Source organism: Cinclus cinclus, chromosome 17 (assembly GCF_963662255.1).
Source record: "Cinclus cinclus chromosome 17, bCinCin1.1, whole genome shotgun sequence".
NCBI classification, from domain to species: domain Eukaryota; kingdom Metazoa; phylum Chordata; class Aves; order Passeriformes; family Cinclidae; genus Cinclus; species Cinclus cinclus.
In genome coordinates, this window is record NC_085062.1 from 10,341,712 (window position 1) to 10,359,638 (window position 17,927).

Genomic DNA, 17,927 nt, shown 5'->3' on the forward strand with positions numbered 1-17,927 from the left:
TTGAATTATTTTTTTTAACTGTCTGACAAGGGTTGAGATCAATAGGAGTTAGACACCCGACTTGTTCAGAAGCTTTTGAAAACCATACTGGAAATCTAACTTGCATCTTGTTCCTTATAAATATCTTTGAAGGCCCACTCTTAACATAATTGAGAATTGAGCCATTTTACCTTCAGTGCTTCTGAAGATAAATGTTGGTACCTTACAGTGCTATTGATTGGTATAAAAATAAAGGCTTTATATTAAACCACTTAATGTGACAGAGAGGAGAGAATGCAGCAATTCCTCTCATGTCTTTAGTGCTTCTGTGTCATAGGTAATCTTATTTTTGCTCTACTAATGTACTGGTATTGGTTCTCTTCATTTATTTATGTTTACATAAATTTTCAACCATGTTTGGGAAGTGCAGCTTGTGTACTGGAAAGGGGTATGGACCTTGTACAACCACTTTGTTCTGTAGTAGGTGTGACAGAGACATCCCAAAGCAGACACAGGGAGCCTAAATAACATTTTAGTGCCCAAATCAGCAAGGCCCTAGTGCCAGCAGTGGGTGTGGAAGGCAGGATGCTGGTGTCTGACTGAGGAATTTGTGCCTGCTCCATATTTTGAAGGGCATGTATACAAATTTCATTATCTCTGACAGGCTCTGGAAATTACCTGTTCTTCATTGTCACACATCTAGATTTGGATTCAGTCCATCATTCTGCATTGGACCTACCTTTTTGGTAGGAAGAAACCCTGTTATGTTGTATTATATATGTGCTGAATGATGTTATTTGATGAAACAGAGGGAGGTGGGAAGCAGTAAAATATATTTCAACTCAACATCTGTGTCCTGGGTGCATGACCAGAGTCTTCTTTCTGCAAAGCTGCTTCAGACTTCCACTTTTTGGATGCAGTGTCCTCGCACGCTGAAGGCACCACCTAATGCCTCAAGTCCAGCTCCCTTTTCTTTCCTGCACATATTACAGGCAGAGACAGATGGAAACTTGAAATTGCTGGCCTCAGCTCCTGGATCATGTTGGCACCTTTGGCTTCTTACAAGGCAGCTGCATTCTGCAAAACAGCCCAGTGCACGTATCTTGATATGTAATCCTAGAAGAGGCTTCTAAATATAAGTGGGGGTTCTTTGCTGCTGTATGAAGGGGGTCAGCCAGACACTCAACATGTGGTTTAAGTTTCATCAGACTGCACAGCAAAAAAAAAATAATCTCAGGGACAATATGAAATTAAATTCTTGGGGTGCCTCCCTGCAGGCCTGCCCAGGGGTTTACTGCTTTCACCTGAAGATCAGTGCTGACTCTCCAATTTTTGTGGTTGCAGCCAGGATTCATGAGTGGTGAGGCTCCAGAAGTTGTAGCTTTTTTACCCCTATCTTTGGATATGTGCTCACAGTGTGTGCTGCCTCCCAACCTGGAAATAGGTTGTATCTGGTTGCTGCCACTGTTCCCTCACTCTCAGCATCTGTTCAGGTGCCTCTGCTGAAACAGTGTGCAAACATCTCTCTCTAGGTTCATTTCCTCCCCTGGGCCCTACCTTGGTCTGCCAGTTATTTATTAACTGATTACCTTAGAAGGGGGAAGATGGAGTCATCTCCCCCATTAGCTTTTGCTTTGTGTGTTTGTGTGTGCACACGAACGCAAGAAGAGTTGAAGGGTTGAATTCCCAAAGGCAAGCTCTAAATACAAGGAAAGTCACTGGACTGATGGAGGCCAGGCTGGTTAGAAACATCCTGTTTATCTGACAGCTGTTCAGGAGTCTTTGTGGAAAGTGTTGTTTCCTGGAGGAGAGAGTCCATATCACCAAACCTTGAACAGATGTGGAACCTACCCAGGCTTTGTAGGAGATACCTCCCGGCAAGGCTGGAGCCCTCAGGACTCTGCAGGGCTGCTGCCTGCTCCCCAGCTTTCCGAGACTGAGCCCTTTGTGAGACAGGCAGCACCTTCAGGCTCAAAAACTATCTAAATGTTGGTTTCCTCTTCCAGCCCTCCCATCTCCAACCTCATTTTGATTTAGCAGGTCTCAGGAGGAGTGCAGTGCTGGAGCAGAGAAGGGATGCAGTGCTGTGTGAGGGATTTGTTCTGTGCACTCCCAACTTTCCGTTTCCCAAGCACAACGGCATGTTCTACACGCACAGCAGGACACCTGTCCCTGAGAAGGGACTGAGCCTCTGAGGAGGCTGCCCAGCTTCCTCTGCTGCGCTCCCTGCCAGCCTGGCAAAGTGGGCTAAATCCAGAAGCGACCTAAGAGGAGAGGGCCTGGAAACAGAGCACTCAGCCTGTAAAGATGGAGGAACAAATTTGGGACCCCGAGGCAGAAAGGAAGACCATAGTAAGAAATTTACCCAGAGGGTTTCTGCAGTTAAATTTACCCTGTCTTAAACTCTGGGGTAAATTCTATTCTGCTCCCACGCAGCTCGCTCTCCACAGCACAGAAGCTGCAAGAAGCACTTGCTCATGTGTCCTTTATAATGTGATTTATGGCACGTGTGAATCTGATCTACCAGCTCACATCTGAGGATGGCTCCTCTGGGTTTGTCATCCCTCGCTGTAGGGCTGAGTCAACTTCCATTTCACATGCAATGACTTCTCTTTGGCTAAATCAGCTTGCATCATGTCAAGGGGAAAGAACTTTGCCAGATATCGATGGATTCTTCAGGACTTTGAACTGCACAGCCTGAGGCTGAAGGCCACTGCATTTCTTTTTTGACACCTACCCTGAGGTAAGAGAAGGGGAAATCCACTGGAAGTGAAGTATCCAGACCAAAGCAGGCTGTGTGGTCATGGTGAGCTGTGGCAGCCTCAGGTTCACATTTCCACCAGTATTCAGTGGGGGTTTAATTGCCTTTTGATTTTAATCAAATAATAAGAGAGATAATCCAAATAGTGAAAATGAGAGATTCTGGCCAAACTCAATCTTCGATGTTTGGCGAGTGTCACCCCAACTTCTGTGCCTGAAAAGCTTGTAAGGCCACTCTTCATCCCATCTCATCCAAGACATGCATTCCCCCAGTACAGGTCTCTCCTGGCCTCAGACCTATCCTGTTTGGTGCTTACGCTCTTTTAAAAATGAGTTAGCTGATAGAGAGATGGTAAGTGAGATCTCCAAGGGGCTAGAGTGACTCAATAGCAAAGATGTCACTTCACTTGACCCCCTCAGCCTGTACAGCACCCAAAGTGCTCTGTAATGATTCTCAGAACTGTGACCAGCTCTGCTGAGTCTCATCGTTTTAAGAGCCAAGAACCAAACTGCCTTAAAATTCACTTCTGACTAAGAAGATTTAATAGTCAGGCCAGGTCTAGCTCATGTTTACTAAAGAAGGTAGGTGTGAGGGGGGGGAAAAGGAGCTGAGCTTTGCCTGTGGCAACTGACATGGCAACGAACAGAGACCACACAGCTCTTCATATCCTGCAGGTCTTTTACAATCCTCTGCTTTTAAAACCTCACATTGTCCTAGAGAGTGGTGTGGCACAGTCATGACACCAGATAAAGCATTTCAACAATTGATTTTATCTTGTTTCATGGCCTGTGAACAGTCTGAAAGTGGAATGTGTCTTTATTTTTTTTAAGGGTATTTCTTATTCAGAATCAGTCACTTATATTTTCCTCTGGTCCTTTTACCCCATTAGGGGTGGAGGTAGAAAAGGTATTTTGTAGTCTTCCTTTGGAATGTGGACGCTGGTTCAGGTGGGGTGGAAGAGGAGGAGTTTTTATGCCCTTCAGGCTGCAGAGCATAAAAGGAGGCAAAAAGTCACAGATGCTGTTAAAGGGAGGAGGAAAACTCCAGGGTTCCAGAAAAGCAGTGGGTGGCCAAGCTCTGCCAGGCCCCTGTGGCTTGTCTTTAGCTAATTCCTCGCTTCCCACATCTCCTGCATTAACAGCTGTGAGGGAATGGGGCTCCCACTCAGGCTGAGAGGAGAAAACAACACTCCAGTGAATGCAAGGGCCGTGCACACGGACGTGTGAGGAGGTGGGGGATGACTTAGTGGTTCGTGGTGTAATGTCACCCAGCCCTCAATGTTCTCAGGGAGCAGCACCTGACACAGTGAGCTACAGGCTGATTGCTCCAGGACTGTGCTACACCCACCTGCCACGGTGCGGGGAGACAAGAAGTCTGAAAAGGGAGCAGACACAGGGAAACCAGGGAGGAGAAAACAGCAACAGTGAGGCTGAGATGCCTTGTCCATGGCCTCTGTCCTGTCCACAAGCCAGCAGCTCCCAAAGGTTTTGGCATGGAGCACACCATGGATGGTTCATTACCATGGAAGGAGGAACCATCACATTTTAACACCAGACTTTAAAATGAATGCTTGTACCTCCCACAGACTGGTTACCACAGCCTCATGGCCTGTTAGCAGTCCTTACCCTGCAGTTTGTTACCACTGGGTGTCTCTTAGAAGAACAAAAATCCATGGCAACAGGCCCCAGATGAAGGTACCAGGGAATGCAGTGGGTCTGTGTGGCTGTTGTGCAGATCATCACAGTGGTCCTCGATGGGCAAATGACGGGCAGAACACGGTACCCTGTACTGCAAACAGTGTTGGCCAAGAAAACCAGGGAGAACAACACAAGCGGGGCTGGAGACAAGGAATTCAGGAGCACTAAGCTGTGTGAAATGCCAAAACAACAGCAGCTGTGTTTTATAGCAGGGGCTGTTTGCAAGGCTGGGGAAGAGCTGCCTGCACACATTGCCCTGGCAGCCCCTGCCAGCCTGTCCTGGGCAAGGTGTCCGACCCCAAAAGTAAAAGGGAGCAGCTGTTCCCCAAAACACAGCGGGAGCCAGCGCTGCACGGGCACAGCCATCCCGACAGAATTCCTCCCACAGTGTTACAGCGCGTGGATCCTGCCATTTGGTAGGAATCCTTCTGTCTGTGTGAGGGTCGCTTCCATTCGTAATGAAAAAAAAAAAAAAAGCAATTTACGTGTAAAAAGAACGGTGACACACATGCAGGCCTCAGCTCTGTGGCTGTGAGGAAAGTGGAAGAAAAAGCCAGCAACAGCTGGGAGAGAGCCAAGGGTAAAACCAGATAACGTAAGTTGGAATGCTTTGAGAAATATATCAGTGTAATTTCATTTGGGAATCGTCCATCATTTAAGGACTTAGCCTTCCGTCGGTGCTCCCTCAGACGCCAGAGCCGCTCTGACCGCGGGGCTCAGGCCCGTCCGCCATCGCCCCGTGCCTCCAGCACCGCCCTCAGGCGCTGCCCGGGGCACGGCGGCTCCCGGGGCGGCCACGGAGCCGTGCCCGGACACCAGGGCGGTGCCCAGGAGGCGCGGGGGAAGCTCGGCACGGAGCCCGGGGCGGCCCGGAACGCCCGCGCCGGGCTCGGTTCCCCCCGGCGGGCGCGGGCTCGGCCCGGCGGAAGCGGAAGCGCGGCGGTGGCGGCGGGAGAGCGGCGGGCGGTGGGTGCCGGGCCCGGCGGGGCAGGGACGGCTCCCGGGTCGGGGTCCCGGGGCTGCCGGGCCGGGCCGTGCCCGCCGTGCCCCGCGGAGCTCCCGGTGCGCGGGGTGCGCTCCCGCGGGGTCCCTTCCGGCGAGAATTCCGTGCGGGGCTGGGTCTCTGCCGGCGCTGCCTCTCCCAGAGGAACGCGGGGACGGAGGGAGCGGCAGCGGGACTGAGCTCTCCGCAGGGATTGGTCACAGCCCCGAGGCTGCCAGAGCTGCGGGAGCGTTTGGACGCCGCTCCCAGGCACTGGGTGGGAGTGCTGGGTGTTCGTGCAGGGCCAGGAGCTGGGCTGGGTGGTCCCTGTGGGTCCCTCCAGCTCAGGACATTCTGTGGTTCTTTGTTTAGAACCCCCTTGAGCTGCTCTCAGCATCCTCAGCTGAGTGAGATAACGTTGTTCTAGCGAAGTCACATCTCAGGTAGGCTGTTTTGGAGCGTTCTGACAGAAAGTTCCCCTGCTGTTGCAGGTGCAGAGCTGTGTGCACGGGGAGGCAGAAGGCAGAGAACGAGCCCTTAGCTCGGGGAGACACAGGAGCTTTGTGCTGCATGGCAGGGACCTGCCTGGTCAGCTTCTTGAGTGGCTGAGTCTGGCAAGGTGCTCCTGTATGGAACTGTAGCACATCGTCACGAGTAGCTAAAAGCTGTCATTTAGTGCCTTTGTTCAGAGGATTGTATCACTTTACAATGGATTAATCAAGTTTCTGAGGCTCTTCAACTCAAAAACACAGCCCAAGGCTACTGATGAGTTTTCTTTCCTGCCTGCTGGTGTTCCAGCTGTGGGAGTGCATGATGTGCTAATCTAGCTTTCCCCCTGCTCTTTTAGATCCATAAAAATGGGGAACACCAGCAGCGAGCGAGCGGGGCTGGAGCGCCATGGGCACAAAGCCTCCCGAGGGGACAGCTCAGGAGGAGCCATCAGTACCAAAGAGGGGGACAGACCAAAAATCCTAATGGACAGTCCTGAAGATGCAGACTTGTTCCATTCAGAGGAAATTAAGGTATTGCTGGTTTGTTCTGCCAGCATTGCTTGCTTGGAATGCTCTGGGGCTATTTGTAATCTGCAGGAGTTTTGTCATTGAGTTTGCACAAAGATGACTATCCCCATTCCTTCCCATGCCAGGGAGAGAGTGAACTGGTGTTTAAGCAGGTGTAATTGGGGCTGGAGGGAAGGCCATTATTTTGCCTGCCACTCTTCCTGCAAATTTGGAAGGCTTTAACATCTTAGCGGAATTTGTGCAAATGAACTTGTGAACAGTGTCTAGAAATGCAGCTTGTATTCTGCATCTGACAAAGCCTGCTTGTAGTAGACTTAAGAGAATCGTGCCTGAGGGCAAAAAAAGTCTTCAGCGCAACACAGGTTGTCTGAGTCTGCCAGTAAAGAACTTTTTTTGATTGAGACATCGTGCTTGTAGGCTCCGTTGGAAAAAGAAGAATTTCTAGCTTGGCAGCAAGATCTGGAAGTGAATGACAAAACGCCCACTCAAGCTCGGCCAACAGTCTTCCGCTGGACTGGAGGAGGGAAAGAGGTTTATTTATCAGGGTCCTTCAACAACTGGAGTAAAATTCCTCTGACAAGGAGGTAATGAAGTGCTGCTGCAGTGCTGTTCCCCGTGGACTGGGAGTGCTCAGTGCCTTAAGGAAGGTGGTCAGCTGAGAGATGGGATTGTGCTTGATTTTACCACTGTCCTGCTTCTCTCCTCAAACCCTTGATGACAGTTTGCCGTTCTTGGATGGCACAGGGTGGAAGCTGAGCTGTGTGTCAGTTCACTGGGCACAACACACAGATAACCCCCAGCAGTCCCTGCTGTGCAGTCTGTGCCTGGAGTAGGGCTGGGCTGTGGGAAGGGGAGCTGGTTCTAGCACAGTGTCTCTGATGGCCCATCCTTGCCATGTCAGTGACTTTTGCCCAGCTCAGAGGGTCCAGAGGCTGTGGCCTGTTGGAGTAGCATCAACTGTTTCTCAGCTTTTTTGAGATGCTGGTAAAGCCTTCTGAAGAATCTGGAAGTTCACAGCCTGAAGGGTATGGAGACTGCCAAGCAGCAGCTATTTAGACCCAAAGTAACCCAGAAGTATCAGGTTGCTGCTTTTATCTGCTCATTGTTCATTTATTTCATGGGCATTTGGGAAATGCAATTTATGATGGCAAATACTGAAAGGCAAGGAAATACAAGAAAGCTGATCTTGTTCCATCAGCAGATAAATGAGGTCTCGTGTGCTAACAAGTAACATGAAGATGTGAGAGTGACTTTACAAAAGCTCAGTGCCAGTTATGGGATGTCAGGAGTGTGGGGGGACTCACTGTCACAGAGAAAATTATCATGAGCATTAATCATAATTTGATTCTTTACCTTTGGATTGCATCAGAGCTTCTCTGCCTTAAGGTTTTGCACACTGAGGAGGCTTGTGCTGTGTGTCTCAGTGTGTGTCACAGTTTAGAGCCAAGGTACTTTTCAGAATATTGCACAGCTGATTGTTTGTTTTAAATTCCAGTCACAATAACTTTGTGGCAATCCTGGACCTGCCAGAAGGAGAGCACCAGTACAAGTTCCTTGTGGATGGGCAGTGGACACATGATCCTGCGGAGGTAATGGTTGCTTTGAGTCACTGCTTATTGATTGAGGCATCTGAAGAGGAGAAAGGTGCTGTTCAAGCTGGTGAGAGAGGTTTCTGATGTCTGCTGGCCTGGGTGGCAGCATCAGACTGAGCTCAGAGGGCAGGAGAGATGAGACAATGAGGGACAGATCTCTTGGCCATTGGTGATGCCAAGCTTTTCTTGCCCAGTGCCAAACTGCCTTTTAGAGCACCGTAGCACTGCTGGCAGCCCAGAGCTTGCTGTTCCTTCCTGGCTCTCTGTGCCAGCATGTTGCTATTGCTGCTCTAGATCTTTTCATAGTCCAGTAATTGTGCCAAAATCTACCAGGCCTGTTTTTCCTCCTCTGCTATAAAATGAGCTTTAACCCCAGCCTGCCCAGCAGTTCCCCCCATGCTCAAGAACTCAGTGTCCAGAGCTGGTGTCCCAGGTAACTCCAGCCCAGACCTGACCTTGTCTGGAGCCCTGTGGGCTTGGCAGATTCAGCTGGCATTTTCCCCTTCCAGCCCTTAAAATCCTGCACTGCCTCTTAACCTAACACTCACTGAGCTCTTCTCATATCTGGTCCTGCCATATTTCAAAAGTAATGTACCTCATTCTTGGTAATGCTCATTGTGTAGTTCTGAGAATCTGTTAGTCCCACAGGCCTTTTTTATTCAGATTTTTCTATCTTGTCTCTTGCCAGCCAGTAGTAACCAGCCAGCTGGGTACTGTCAACAACATCATCCAGGTGAAGAAAACTGACTTTGAAGTGTTTGATGCTTTGATGGTGGACTCCCAGAAATGTTCAGACATGTCTGGTATGAGCTTACTGGTAACTTTATGTCACACTTTTTAGAGCTGTTAAAAAATTTTATTTTCCCTTTTTAATCTGAGTTAAAGCTCCAGCAGAGATTAATCTCCACTTGTGTCAAGCCCTGTGGATGTGTGCAGGAATCTCAAATGCCCAAAGGAAGAAAGTGGAATGCACAGAGGAGGAAGCCTATGACAAAGCAACACAGAACTGATAAAGAGGAAGTCCTGGGTGCTCAGTAACTGTTTGTTTGCCCCTGCTGTGTGCAGTGGCTGAGTTTAGGGCAGTCATTGGTGGATCAGTCTCTGCTTTGCCACATCAAACCAACGTTGACAACCTACACTGCTCCTAGTTCAGTCTTCCTCTGCTAAGGATGTGGCAGAGGGGGTCAGAAGTTGCACTTCAGGAGATGAACTGATGTGTATCTCAGTGCTAACACAGGCTCAGGAGTATCCCAACAGTGTAGTATAAATTATCTATCTAAGAATAATACAAAATTCAATGTTTGCCTTAAGTTTCATGTGTAGTGTAACAGGAAAGAGGTGGGATTTAGCTTGAGCTGTGTCTGAGGTCAGCCTTGCCCCATTGGTTACTGAGCTCTGTAGGAATGGAGTCCGTGACTGAAGCAGTGCCTTACAGCCTCCTTCAGGAGACCTTTGAACCTGAGGCAGAAGCTGTCTGGGTGTGTTTTGCTCTGTGCAACTTTGCCCTGGACAGAGCCTTTTTGGAGAAAGTGTTATTTGTGGGGCAGGCCAGGAGGAGATTCTAGTAGATGCCTTCCCCCACAGGTTGTAGCTGTGTTTCCTTGCCCTGATTAGACTTCGAAGGGTTTTTTCCACAGCCCAGTCTGCAGGGGGGAGCATTCTTTCACAGGTGCATCCCATGTTTTTGTATGTCCCTTGGAGGGGACCTTGTAGGGCAGCCTGCACTGTGGAGTGTTTGCAGGAGAAGTGCTAGGCAGAGGTGACAGAGAAGTTCTGAAGTGCAGTTGTGCCCTCAGAACTCTGCTGCCCAGAACCTCACAGCTCATTCCAAGTCAGACTTTGGGCACCTTAAATCCCCTCCTGGGCAATGACTGATCCTCTGGCACTGCACCAGCTGCTGCAGTTGTTGTACTTAAGTGCCATTGATTCCTTTAGGCTGCATGTACCTATAAAGAGCAGATGTCCTTACAGAGTATTTAGGGTTAAGTATTTACCATCTCTCTGGCAGAGCTGTCCAGTTCACCCCCAGGACCGTACCACCAGGAGCCCTATGTCTGTAAGGCAGAGGAGCGCTTTAAATCTCCACCCATTCTCCCCCCACACCTGTTGCAGGTCATCCTGAACAAGGACACAGGCATTTCTGTGAGTACATCACTTTGCTTTGCTAAATAATGCCCTTGAGGGAAAAAATCTGGACGGGGAAAAGTCTGGATAGAGGCAGGGGACAGCTTAGGAAAAACCTTAGGATAAGTTGAGTTGGTTAAGTTCTTTATTCTGTGTGTCCAGATGGATTCATCTGAAGTAAATGTTGACTGTCCTTAAAATGGAAAACTAGATTGCTGTTTTCCTCCCAAAACCTTAATCTTGTCAACCGTTAAGACACCAGAAGCACATAAGGGATAACACAGTCTGATGCATGGTCCTGGTGAGGATGCAGAGGGTGTTACCCAGAGGGACCTGGGGTTGTTCTGAAATGGTGACTGTGTTTGTGATGGACTCAGTGTGGGCAGCAGTGATGTACTGGGGGTATGGCTGGTCACAAATGCTGTTTGTCACCCCTCATCTGTGAGGAGTGAACTGTGACTTCTGTTAGTGTCACGCTGTCCCTCTTCTCTGCAGTGTGACCCTGCTCTGCTCCCTGAGCCCAACCACGTCATGCTGAATCACCTGTATGCACTTTCCATCAAGGTGAGAGGCCAGGGCATGTCCTGCACACGGGCGGCCTGGGTGTCTGACCATGGCACACGCTCACTTGTTTTCCCTCCCCTGCAGGATGGAGTGATGGTGCTCAGTGCTACGCACCGTTACAAGAAGAAATATGTGACCACTTTGCTGTACAAGCCAATATGAGCATCACAGTCATTAGTGACCAATTGTTCTGGGCCAGTGCAGTCTCAGAAAAAATGCTTCACTTAACCAAATGTACTTCTGCTCTGTGCTGTAGCAAATGAACTCTGATTTCATATTTTTCCTGAGACTTCCAGGTTCTCCTGTATTTGCCTTATTTTGTTAGCCCCACCTTTGGAAGTTCTTGGAAATGGCAGCTTCACAGCAACTAGACAGGTGGCAAAGGTGGCAGTGCCCCTTGTCAGCTCAGTTAAAAAAACACCAATTTAATTAGGCTGAATAATGTGAGGGCAGCAACAGATCAAAGAGCTTTAGCAGCGAGGCAGACTGGGAGTCTGCCAGCCCAAAGTCTAGAAAGTTCAGGATTCTTGGGGAATCTGATTTGAGCATAACACTCAGCAAAAGCAATCTCATTACTGCTTCCACTGCTCATCAAACATTACTTCAGTAGCAAGTTCCAAACTTGCCTGGCTGAAGTAAGTGTGAATATTGATGATCATTTTGTAGCAGCCTATTCTGGGCAAAATCAGCAACATAATCACTACATGCTCATTATTATTTTACAGTAGAGTGGGGTGCACTGTTTCTACTGTGAATAGCTCTGTAGTTTTTTTCTCTTCATGAGAACTGAAATACATCTTTTCCCCTGTGGAATTTCTGTAAGGACAATTGTTTTTAATGGCTGGATTTTTCTGTAAATCGTAAATGTGTCTTGCAGTAATCTGCTTTTGGAAACTGGTTTCTCTTGCTGTCACTGATGAGGACTTCCTTAAGCTGGTAGAGGTGGCTGGAAGTAAATGGATGGGTTCAGGTTAGGGATGAGTTCCTCAGTAACAGCCTGAAGGTGACTCTAAGTCTTCTGTGTCCAGTGGCCAAACTTACCCCTCAGTGTCAGCAGTGTCAGCTGCTGGATGCAGCAGTCCTCTGTGCCCAGGACTGGAGCCGGGCAACTTTTTATTGTGTTTCTGTTTTCTAAGTGTTGATAGTAATGCCAGGCTGCCTGTCCTTGGTGTTGACAGCCTGTTTTATCCCAAAACAAATGCAACATTAATGCAAACCTGCTGCCAGCATGCCCCGGGCCTGCCCGGGGGGAGCCCTTCCCTGGCTTCTTCTGGTGCCTGGGGCACTGTGACTGTGCCAATGAAAGCCAGCCTCGTGCCACTGTGGGGGAAAGCACTTTGCATGAGTCTGTGAGGAGTCTGAGTGGTGACAGAGCTGCAGCAGCCAGCGTGGAGTGGAGCGAGCCACAGTGGGAGGGTGCTTTGCCATCCTGGGGTCTGTTCACCAGCCTTGTTGCAATATCTTCAGTAGCTGAGTAGATCTGGGTCTAGTGCAATGGTTTTCTCTGAAAACTCTTTCTTCATTCTGTGCTATGGATAGTACTTGGTATTCTGAACTACAAAATTGCTTGTTTTCAACCTCTTTAGAAATAAATAAAACATTTTCAAGAGAAGTGGGTGATTTGTCTTATTACCATTCCCATCTGTGGTAACCTGGCCTTCAGTGAGTTATTTTGTTATTACATGTGATTTCCTGATTGCAGCTTTATGCCTTGGTGGGTTGCACAAGCATTACATTCATAGATGAAGATTGAAACACTTTCTCCTCTTGCATTCAGTGAAGGAGACTGAGGTGTTTATTTGTGATGTAAAGCTCAGAGGGAAGACAAGAGACCCAATTATTTAAAAGCTCCAGCAAGAGAGCTGGAAAGCTTGGGATGGGCCTTAAGCCTGCTGTCAGCTTCTCTTTGTTCCAGCAGCCACTTCAAACAGACCTTTTTCCAGGTCTTTGTAGGGTGACTCTCTGGGGTCCAGGGTCACGCAGGTCCAGCTGTGTGAGGGGACAGTCTGTGCCTCTGCAGGGTCCAGTGGCTCCAAGGCTGTGGGATGTGTGTTCAGTGCTGGTACCTGCAGAGCACTCCCTGCTCTTCATCAGTGCATCAGGTATGGCGGAACCACAGGACCGTTACAATTACTGTGTAGAAAGCTTGAGGTTTTTTAATTTTGATTCTTGGTTTATAGTCCCTGGCCCTGTGTCAGCTGGCAGAGGGTTCAGAACAGGGACTGCAGCTTCCACTACACCATCAGCTTCTGAGCCCCCAAAAAGCTGGGAGGGCCTGCAGGAGTGACCCTCCCTCTGCTCTACCCTTCCCTGCCCATGGGTGACCAAGCCCAGCCGCCCCCAGGCCTCTCCAGCCACCAGCAGCAGGTGATGGAGGTGAGCTGCTCTCTGGCACCTGTGGCCTCAAGTGACACTTCCAGGAGTCACAGATTTCCTCAGGTAAGACACTGCCACCCTCAGCCCCCAGATCCCTTTCTCTCCAGCAGCAGGGTAGATGAAGAGGTAAACTGGTCGTGTTGGTTTTTGCTAGGGGGTGGGTTTTGGGGTGTTTTATTGGTTTTTGCTAGGTTGTTTTCTGCTTAACCGGTGAATGAATTAATCACTCTGTGTTCTCTTAGTGCAATGGGATGAATCAAATCCCTCCAAAGGCAAAAGCTGGATCAAGAGTTGGATTTATTAGCTCACTTGCATTCCCCACCCACGGCTCACAGTCTGTGCTGTTATGTTTATTCTTGGCTGTTGCTAGGAGAGCACATTTTTTTAAAGGTAGATGCAGACACCTTCGTTACAGACACTTTTGGGGACCCTGGAATAAACCAGTACAGGAATAACAAAAGGTCCCTGCCCTCCCCGACCCCCTGAATTTCAGCACAGCATGTGGGGATCACGCTGACATGGATTTGTGCAGGGTTCTTGGGAATCAAAAAGCTCAATAAATAATTAATTTTTTTTTTTACTCCACCAGTTTCTGGATTAATTTAGTTTTGTTACAATTCGGATCATGCATCATAGGACTGCAACAATGAGCTTTAAATAAGTATTGTTTGTGCACAGTAAAAGAAATAAAGGAACATTGAACAAGTCAGCATTTCATCATATACATCATAGTAGGCACAATAGATAAATCAAGCAGCTCAGGGTTGATGGAGAGCATTTTCATGGAGAATGTCATGTAGACCAAAACGTAAGAGGAGCCATTGGTAACCCACCCCCACAGCCTCCACCAGGCCCCTTCTCAGGGCTGAGGGGGTGGGGATGTGCACAGAACCAAAAACACTGAACAGTAGGAGGACAAATTAAGTTACTGTAGGCAGCAGTGTGAATATTAAAAACCTCTTCCTGTGAAAGAATACTTCAGCCCCTGTAAAAACTAGTTCAGTTAAAAATAGATGTATTTACATTTGAGTCTGATCTAGCAAGTTTTCCCAGCAGGTGTAAGTTGAGCTGTACAGTAACTGCAGGTTATACTCAATCTGACTGGATTTGTGAATGGTCTTTTTTTAAAGTTGCAGCTATTAGGCCTTAAAGCACCAGCATGTTACAGCAGTGAGATGAGGAACTGCCTCCCTCCACTTTGCTCCCAGTACATTGCTGGGATAAGTCCCAAACCCATCATTAAATCACACTTGTTAATTAAGATGCCTTTTTTTTCCAGCTCAAGATGTGTGGGGTCATTTACCAGGGCAAGTCTGTTGTCCCAGACACTCACAGGTGCTTCACCTCTGCCCCTCTCAGGGGTAAGGCAGGATTGAGCTGTAGGTGCGTGCAGCTGACTGCTGCTCTAGTGAAGTACCTGGATAATTCCACCTGGGTTAGTGCATGTGAACATGCTTGGGGCTTGTGAAGCCACTTAATCTACTGTTCAAGGAATGGTGAGTATCAAATGCTAAATATCACCAGGGTTTGCTCTTGGGTCAGCTGTGACACTTCGGATTCCCCAGCTCCAGAGCCAGGGGTGGGGCAGGAGGGACAGGGGCACTCCAGAGAGAAGGAAGCCGTCATTTCACCATGCCAGTCAAGATAGTTATTTGTTTTATTTGGTTATTGTTCAACAACAAAGTTCAATACTTTCCAGGTGGAGCTTTGAACTGTCCTTCTGGTTCCCTCCCTTGTCAATAATAAAAAGGTAATGAAGAAAAATCCTGTACTTTTAGAGACCTAAAACCTCATTTATGCTAACAAGCTTCAATTGCAATTTAATGTTACAATATTTCTTCATGGGAGCAGGAGGACTGAGGCGAGGCCCCTCCAGTGTCTGAAGATGGCTGTCCACAACCACCAGTAAAACAAAAAGCTAGTGTTGAAAAACGCACAGTTTACAATAAAAAAGTAGAAACCAATTCAATTCCCTTTTGTTACGAATATAAAGTTTCTTGTAAATATGTACAGTCCTTTGAGCTATTTCTATAGCAGGAAGCATTTCACGAACAAGACACAAGATATACACTTTCAGGACTCAACAAGCCCATTTCTGAGGTCTTGAAGATCTTCCATGAGATGCAAAGATTTAAAGACTGATCTCAGTGACCTTTCAAAATATTCAGACCAGGAGACAAAAACTTTCAGCAAATTTCCTGCCAAATCATCTGACTGAAAATAACCCAACAGACAAGAGAACAGAACGCAATATTCATGAAACTCGCCAACGGACACTGACAAGGCATTGGAATTTTGATGGGTTTCTGGAACAGGTTAGCACAGGCTTGCAAGGGACTAGCAGAAGTTTAAGTGTGGCTCCAAGGGAAGATTGGATGCAGTTTTGCTCTTTCCAGTTGTAAAGAACATGGCTGTTCACTTAGAATGTTGCTATTGCAGAGTGAATGGTCAAAACCTGCTTTGAAAATCATTTGCTCTCTGCTTCATGTTCACAGCAAAAGAGAATAGGAAGCAATAAAAGGCTGGAGGTCAGACACGGGGAAGTGAAGGTGTGTCAGCAAGTGCCAAAGCTGCTCCCTGTGGGTGTCCTGTGCCAAGACACCAGATCTGATTGCACAACAAGCTACAGCTCACGGGAGGAGGCAGCCCGGGCTGCTCCCCCTGGGGAGCTGAGGCTGGCAGCACTCACTGCTGAAGAGACCACGTCCAGTGCTGAGAGGAGAACACAAGTGTGATTGTAATTCTTGTCATAGAATAAGGCTTGTTAACTCCTCGGTGCCAAATTTCCAGAGTAATTAACAGCTATTCTGCAGCGTAATCTAAAGGTTTCAGTTAATTTACAAGTGAGGTACAATACACTACTCAGCAAAGCAACCTAAAAGGAGAGAGCCAGTGATGGTGCAGCAGCATGCAGTGAACTGTCATGCAGAAGACCCGCATAAAGTCTTACAACCCAGTAGCTTATAGGTAATGCACATTGTCTCAGGGCTGGGCAGGGGGGTTGGTTAAAGCAGGGTTCTTCCCTCCCCATCAGAGCTGCTCTAAAGCGATTTTGGTGAGAACAAAATAACTTTCAGAAGTGGCAGGTGAACAGGCTAATCAGAAGAAATTTTTCATGTGTTCTGTGGAGAACATCCAACCACAGCTCCTATTGAAAGACTCACTCACTCTGGCCCTTCCGTTTCCAGGCCATCAGGGGCTCCCAGCGCATCTTGGAACCATGACCAACTCTCTGGTAAGGGGTGCTAACCACAGTGATGACCTGGGGTAGGACAGGGGTCCCATTTCCTGGATGAACTACTAGGGACTAAAGTGGATACAAAAAGTTCATGAACTGCTTGAAAGAGTAACAGTAGTACAAAGTGCAAAAACAGGAGTGCAGGAAAGTGCAGAGAAATTAACTGAGCTGCGAAAGGTCTTTGAAAGCATCATGGCTCCTGCTGCGGAGCGAGCTTTGGCCCAGGAATGTTGTTTGGGAACTGGGCTGCAGACAGATGGAGTGCATATACTCAGTATATTTCCTTTTTTTTCCTGCAGGTCAAGATGAGTAACTTTGTCTAGCTGAGACTTACACTGAAGACTGGTCCCAGACCTGGCAGGGAAATAAAAGGACAAGTTACAAGTCACAGGCATTTCTCTTCCAGGCAGGAGGTGCTGGGAGCAGTACATCACCTGCTGCTCCCATGGAGCCAGGGCTCCTGTCACCCACAAACACTGACAGAGGCAGGCACTGTCAGCATCACTCTGAGCACAGCAGGCTCCCACGTTCCCTGCTCCAGACATTATTGCCCTTCAAATCCTCTGTCACTTCCTAGGAAAGGCACCTTTGCTTTCAGCCCTTTCTAGTGTCCAGCAGCTTTTGCAGTGCCAGAACCAGCCCAGGGCAGGTGGTCACACGGCCAATGCATGACACCATGTGGGCTGTGTTCCAACAGTTTGAGGAGCAGGGGGGTGAGACTCGATCTGCTCTTGTGCTTTCCAGTGCCACCAGCCCTTCTGCAGCACCTACAAGCCTTCTCCTGAGAAGAGACACGTTCTGCAGGCTCCCGACTTACCTTATTGACTTGAGCAAGGGGGGTTCTGGCTCCACTCACAGGCACCCTCCCTCGGCTGCTGTCCTCGAAGAGCCGTCCCGGGGAGCGCTCCCTGCGGGTGCTCAGCAGCCGGCCCGGAGATTTCTCCCTCTCCAGAGGCCTCCCTGGGGACTTGTCCCTGCGCAGCTCCGTGCGGCCCTCGCGGTACCGGTGAGGTGTGCTGGGCTCCCGGGGGTGGCTGGGCCCTTCGGGGGGCCCTGGGCTGGAGGCCACTCTCTTGGTGATGTGCTCGTTGTACGTGGGAGGGCCTCTCTTGTTCGGGCTGCTGTCATTCAAAAATAATTGACGCGAACCGCTGAGTGACAAAAACCTCCCATTATGTTTTCTTTTAGCAAAAAAACGTTACTTTTCCCCCAGCACCCTTCCTTGGAGAAGCATCGGCCCTCCTCTGAGCCAAGATGGAAAATGCAGAGATGTTTTGGCAGCTGGAATATCCATCACACGAGCCACGCTGGCAAAGTGCCTTAATGAATTGCCAGTGTAAGTCGTGTGTACGGAACAGGCCGGAGAACCTTTTCATACACTCCAGCCATATGCTTTTCCATATAAAAATACACTAAAATAACATAGGTGTTTTCACACAACTTTCTGTAGCTCAGGGATGTTCAGGCCGGGCTGGGATGAACTACAAGCCTCAATTTCTCAGTGTCCTGTGCACACAGTGGTGCCATCAGCCCCAGTATTTAATTACCTGTGTATCACATCACAACTTCCCAGCACTATCTCCCGAAGGCAGACT

General features: G+C 48.6%; 2 protein-coding genes across 4 annotated transcripts in view; one reads left to right on the plus strand and one right to left on the minus strand.

The window, feature by feature from the left end:
- Window positions 1-6,276: 6,276 nt before the first annotated feature.
- PRKAB1 (protein kinase AMP-activated non-catalytic subunit beta 1) lies at window positions 6,277-12,290 on the plus strand. 2 transcript variants are annotated; one of them, XM_062504316.1, is made up of 8 exons: window positions 6,277-6,441; window positions 6,856-7,022; window positions 7,934-8,027; window positions 8,719-8,828; window positions 9,498-9,508; window positions 10,039-10,172; window positions 10,650-10,718; window positions 10,803-12,290. In XM_062504316.1, exons 1-8 carry the CDS (start codon window positions 6,277-6,279, stop codon window positions 10,878-10,880), a joined length of 828 nt encoding a protein of 275 aa, XP_062360300.1. In that variant the 3' UTR covers window positions 10,881-12,290. The 2 variants fall into 2 exon arrangements, with proteins under 2 accessions (XP_062360300.1, XP_062360299.1); XM_062504315.1 differs by lacking the exon at window positions 9,498-9,508 and having other exon boundaries at window positions 8,719-8,833.
- A 2,545-nt stretch (window positions 12,291-14,835) lies between these two features.
- Window positions 14,836-17,927, minus strand: part of CIT (citron rho-interacting serine/threonine kinase) — a 67,488-nt gene continuing 64,396 nt past the window's right edge. For both annotated transcript variants that reach the window (XM_062504342.1, XM_062504341.1), the window contains 2 exons: window positions 17,150-17,453; window positions 14,836-16,686 (listed from right to left, as the gene is read on the minus strand). In XM_062504342.1, coding sequence (XP_062360326.1) covers window positions 16,663-16,686; window positions 17,150-17,453 — 328 coding nt within the window. In that variant the 3' untranslated portion in view covers window positions 14,836-16,662. The remainder of the gene's footprint in view (window positions 16,687-17,149; window positions 17,454-17,927) is intronic.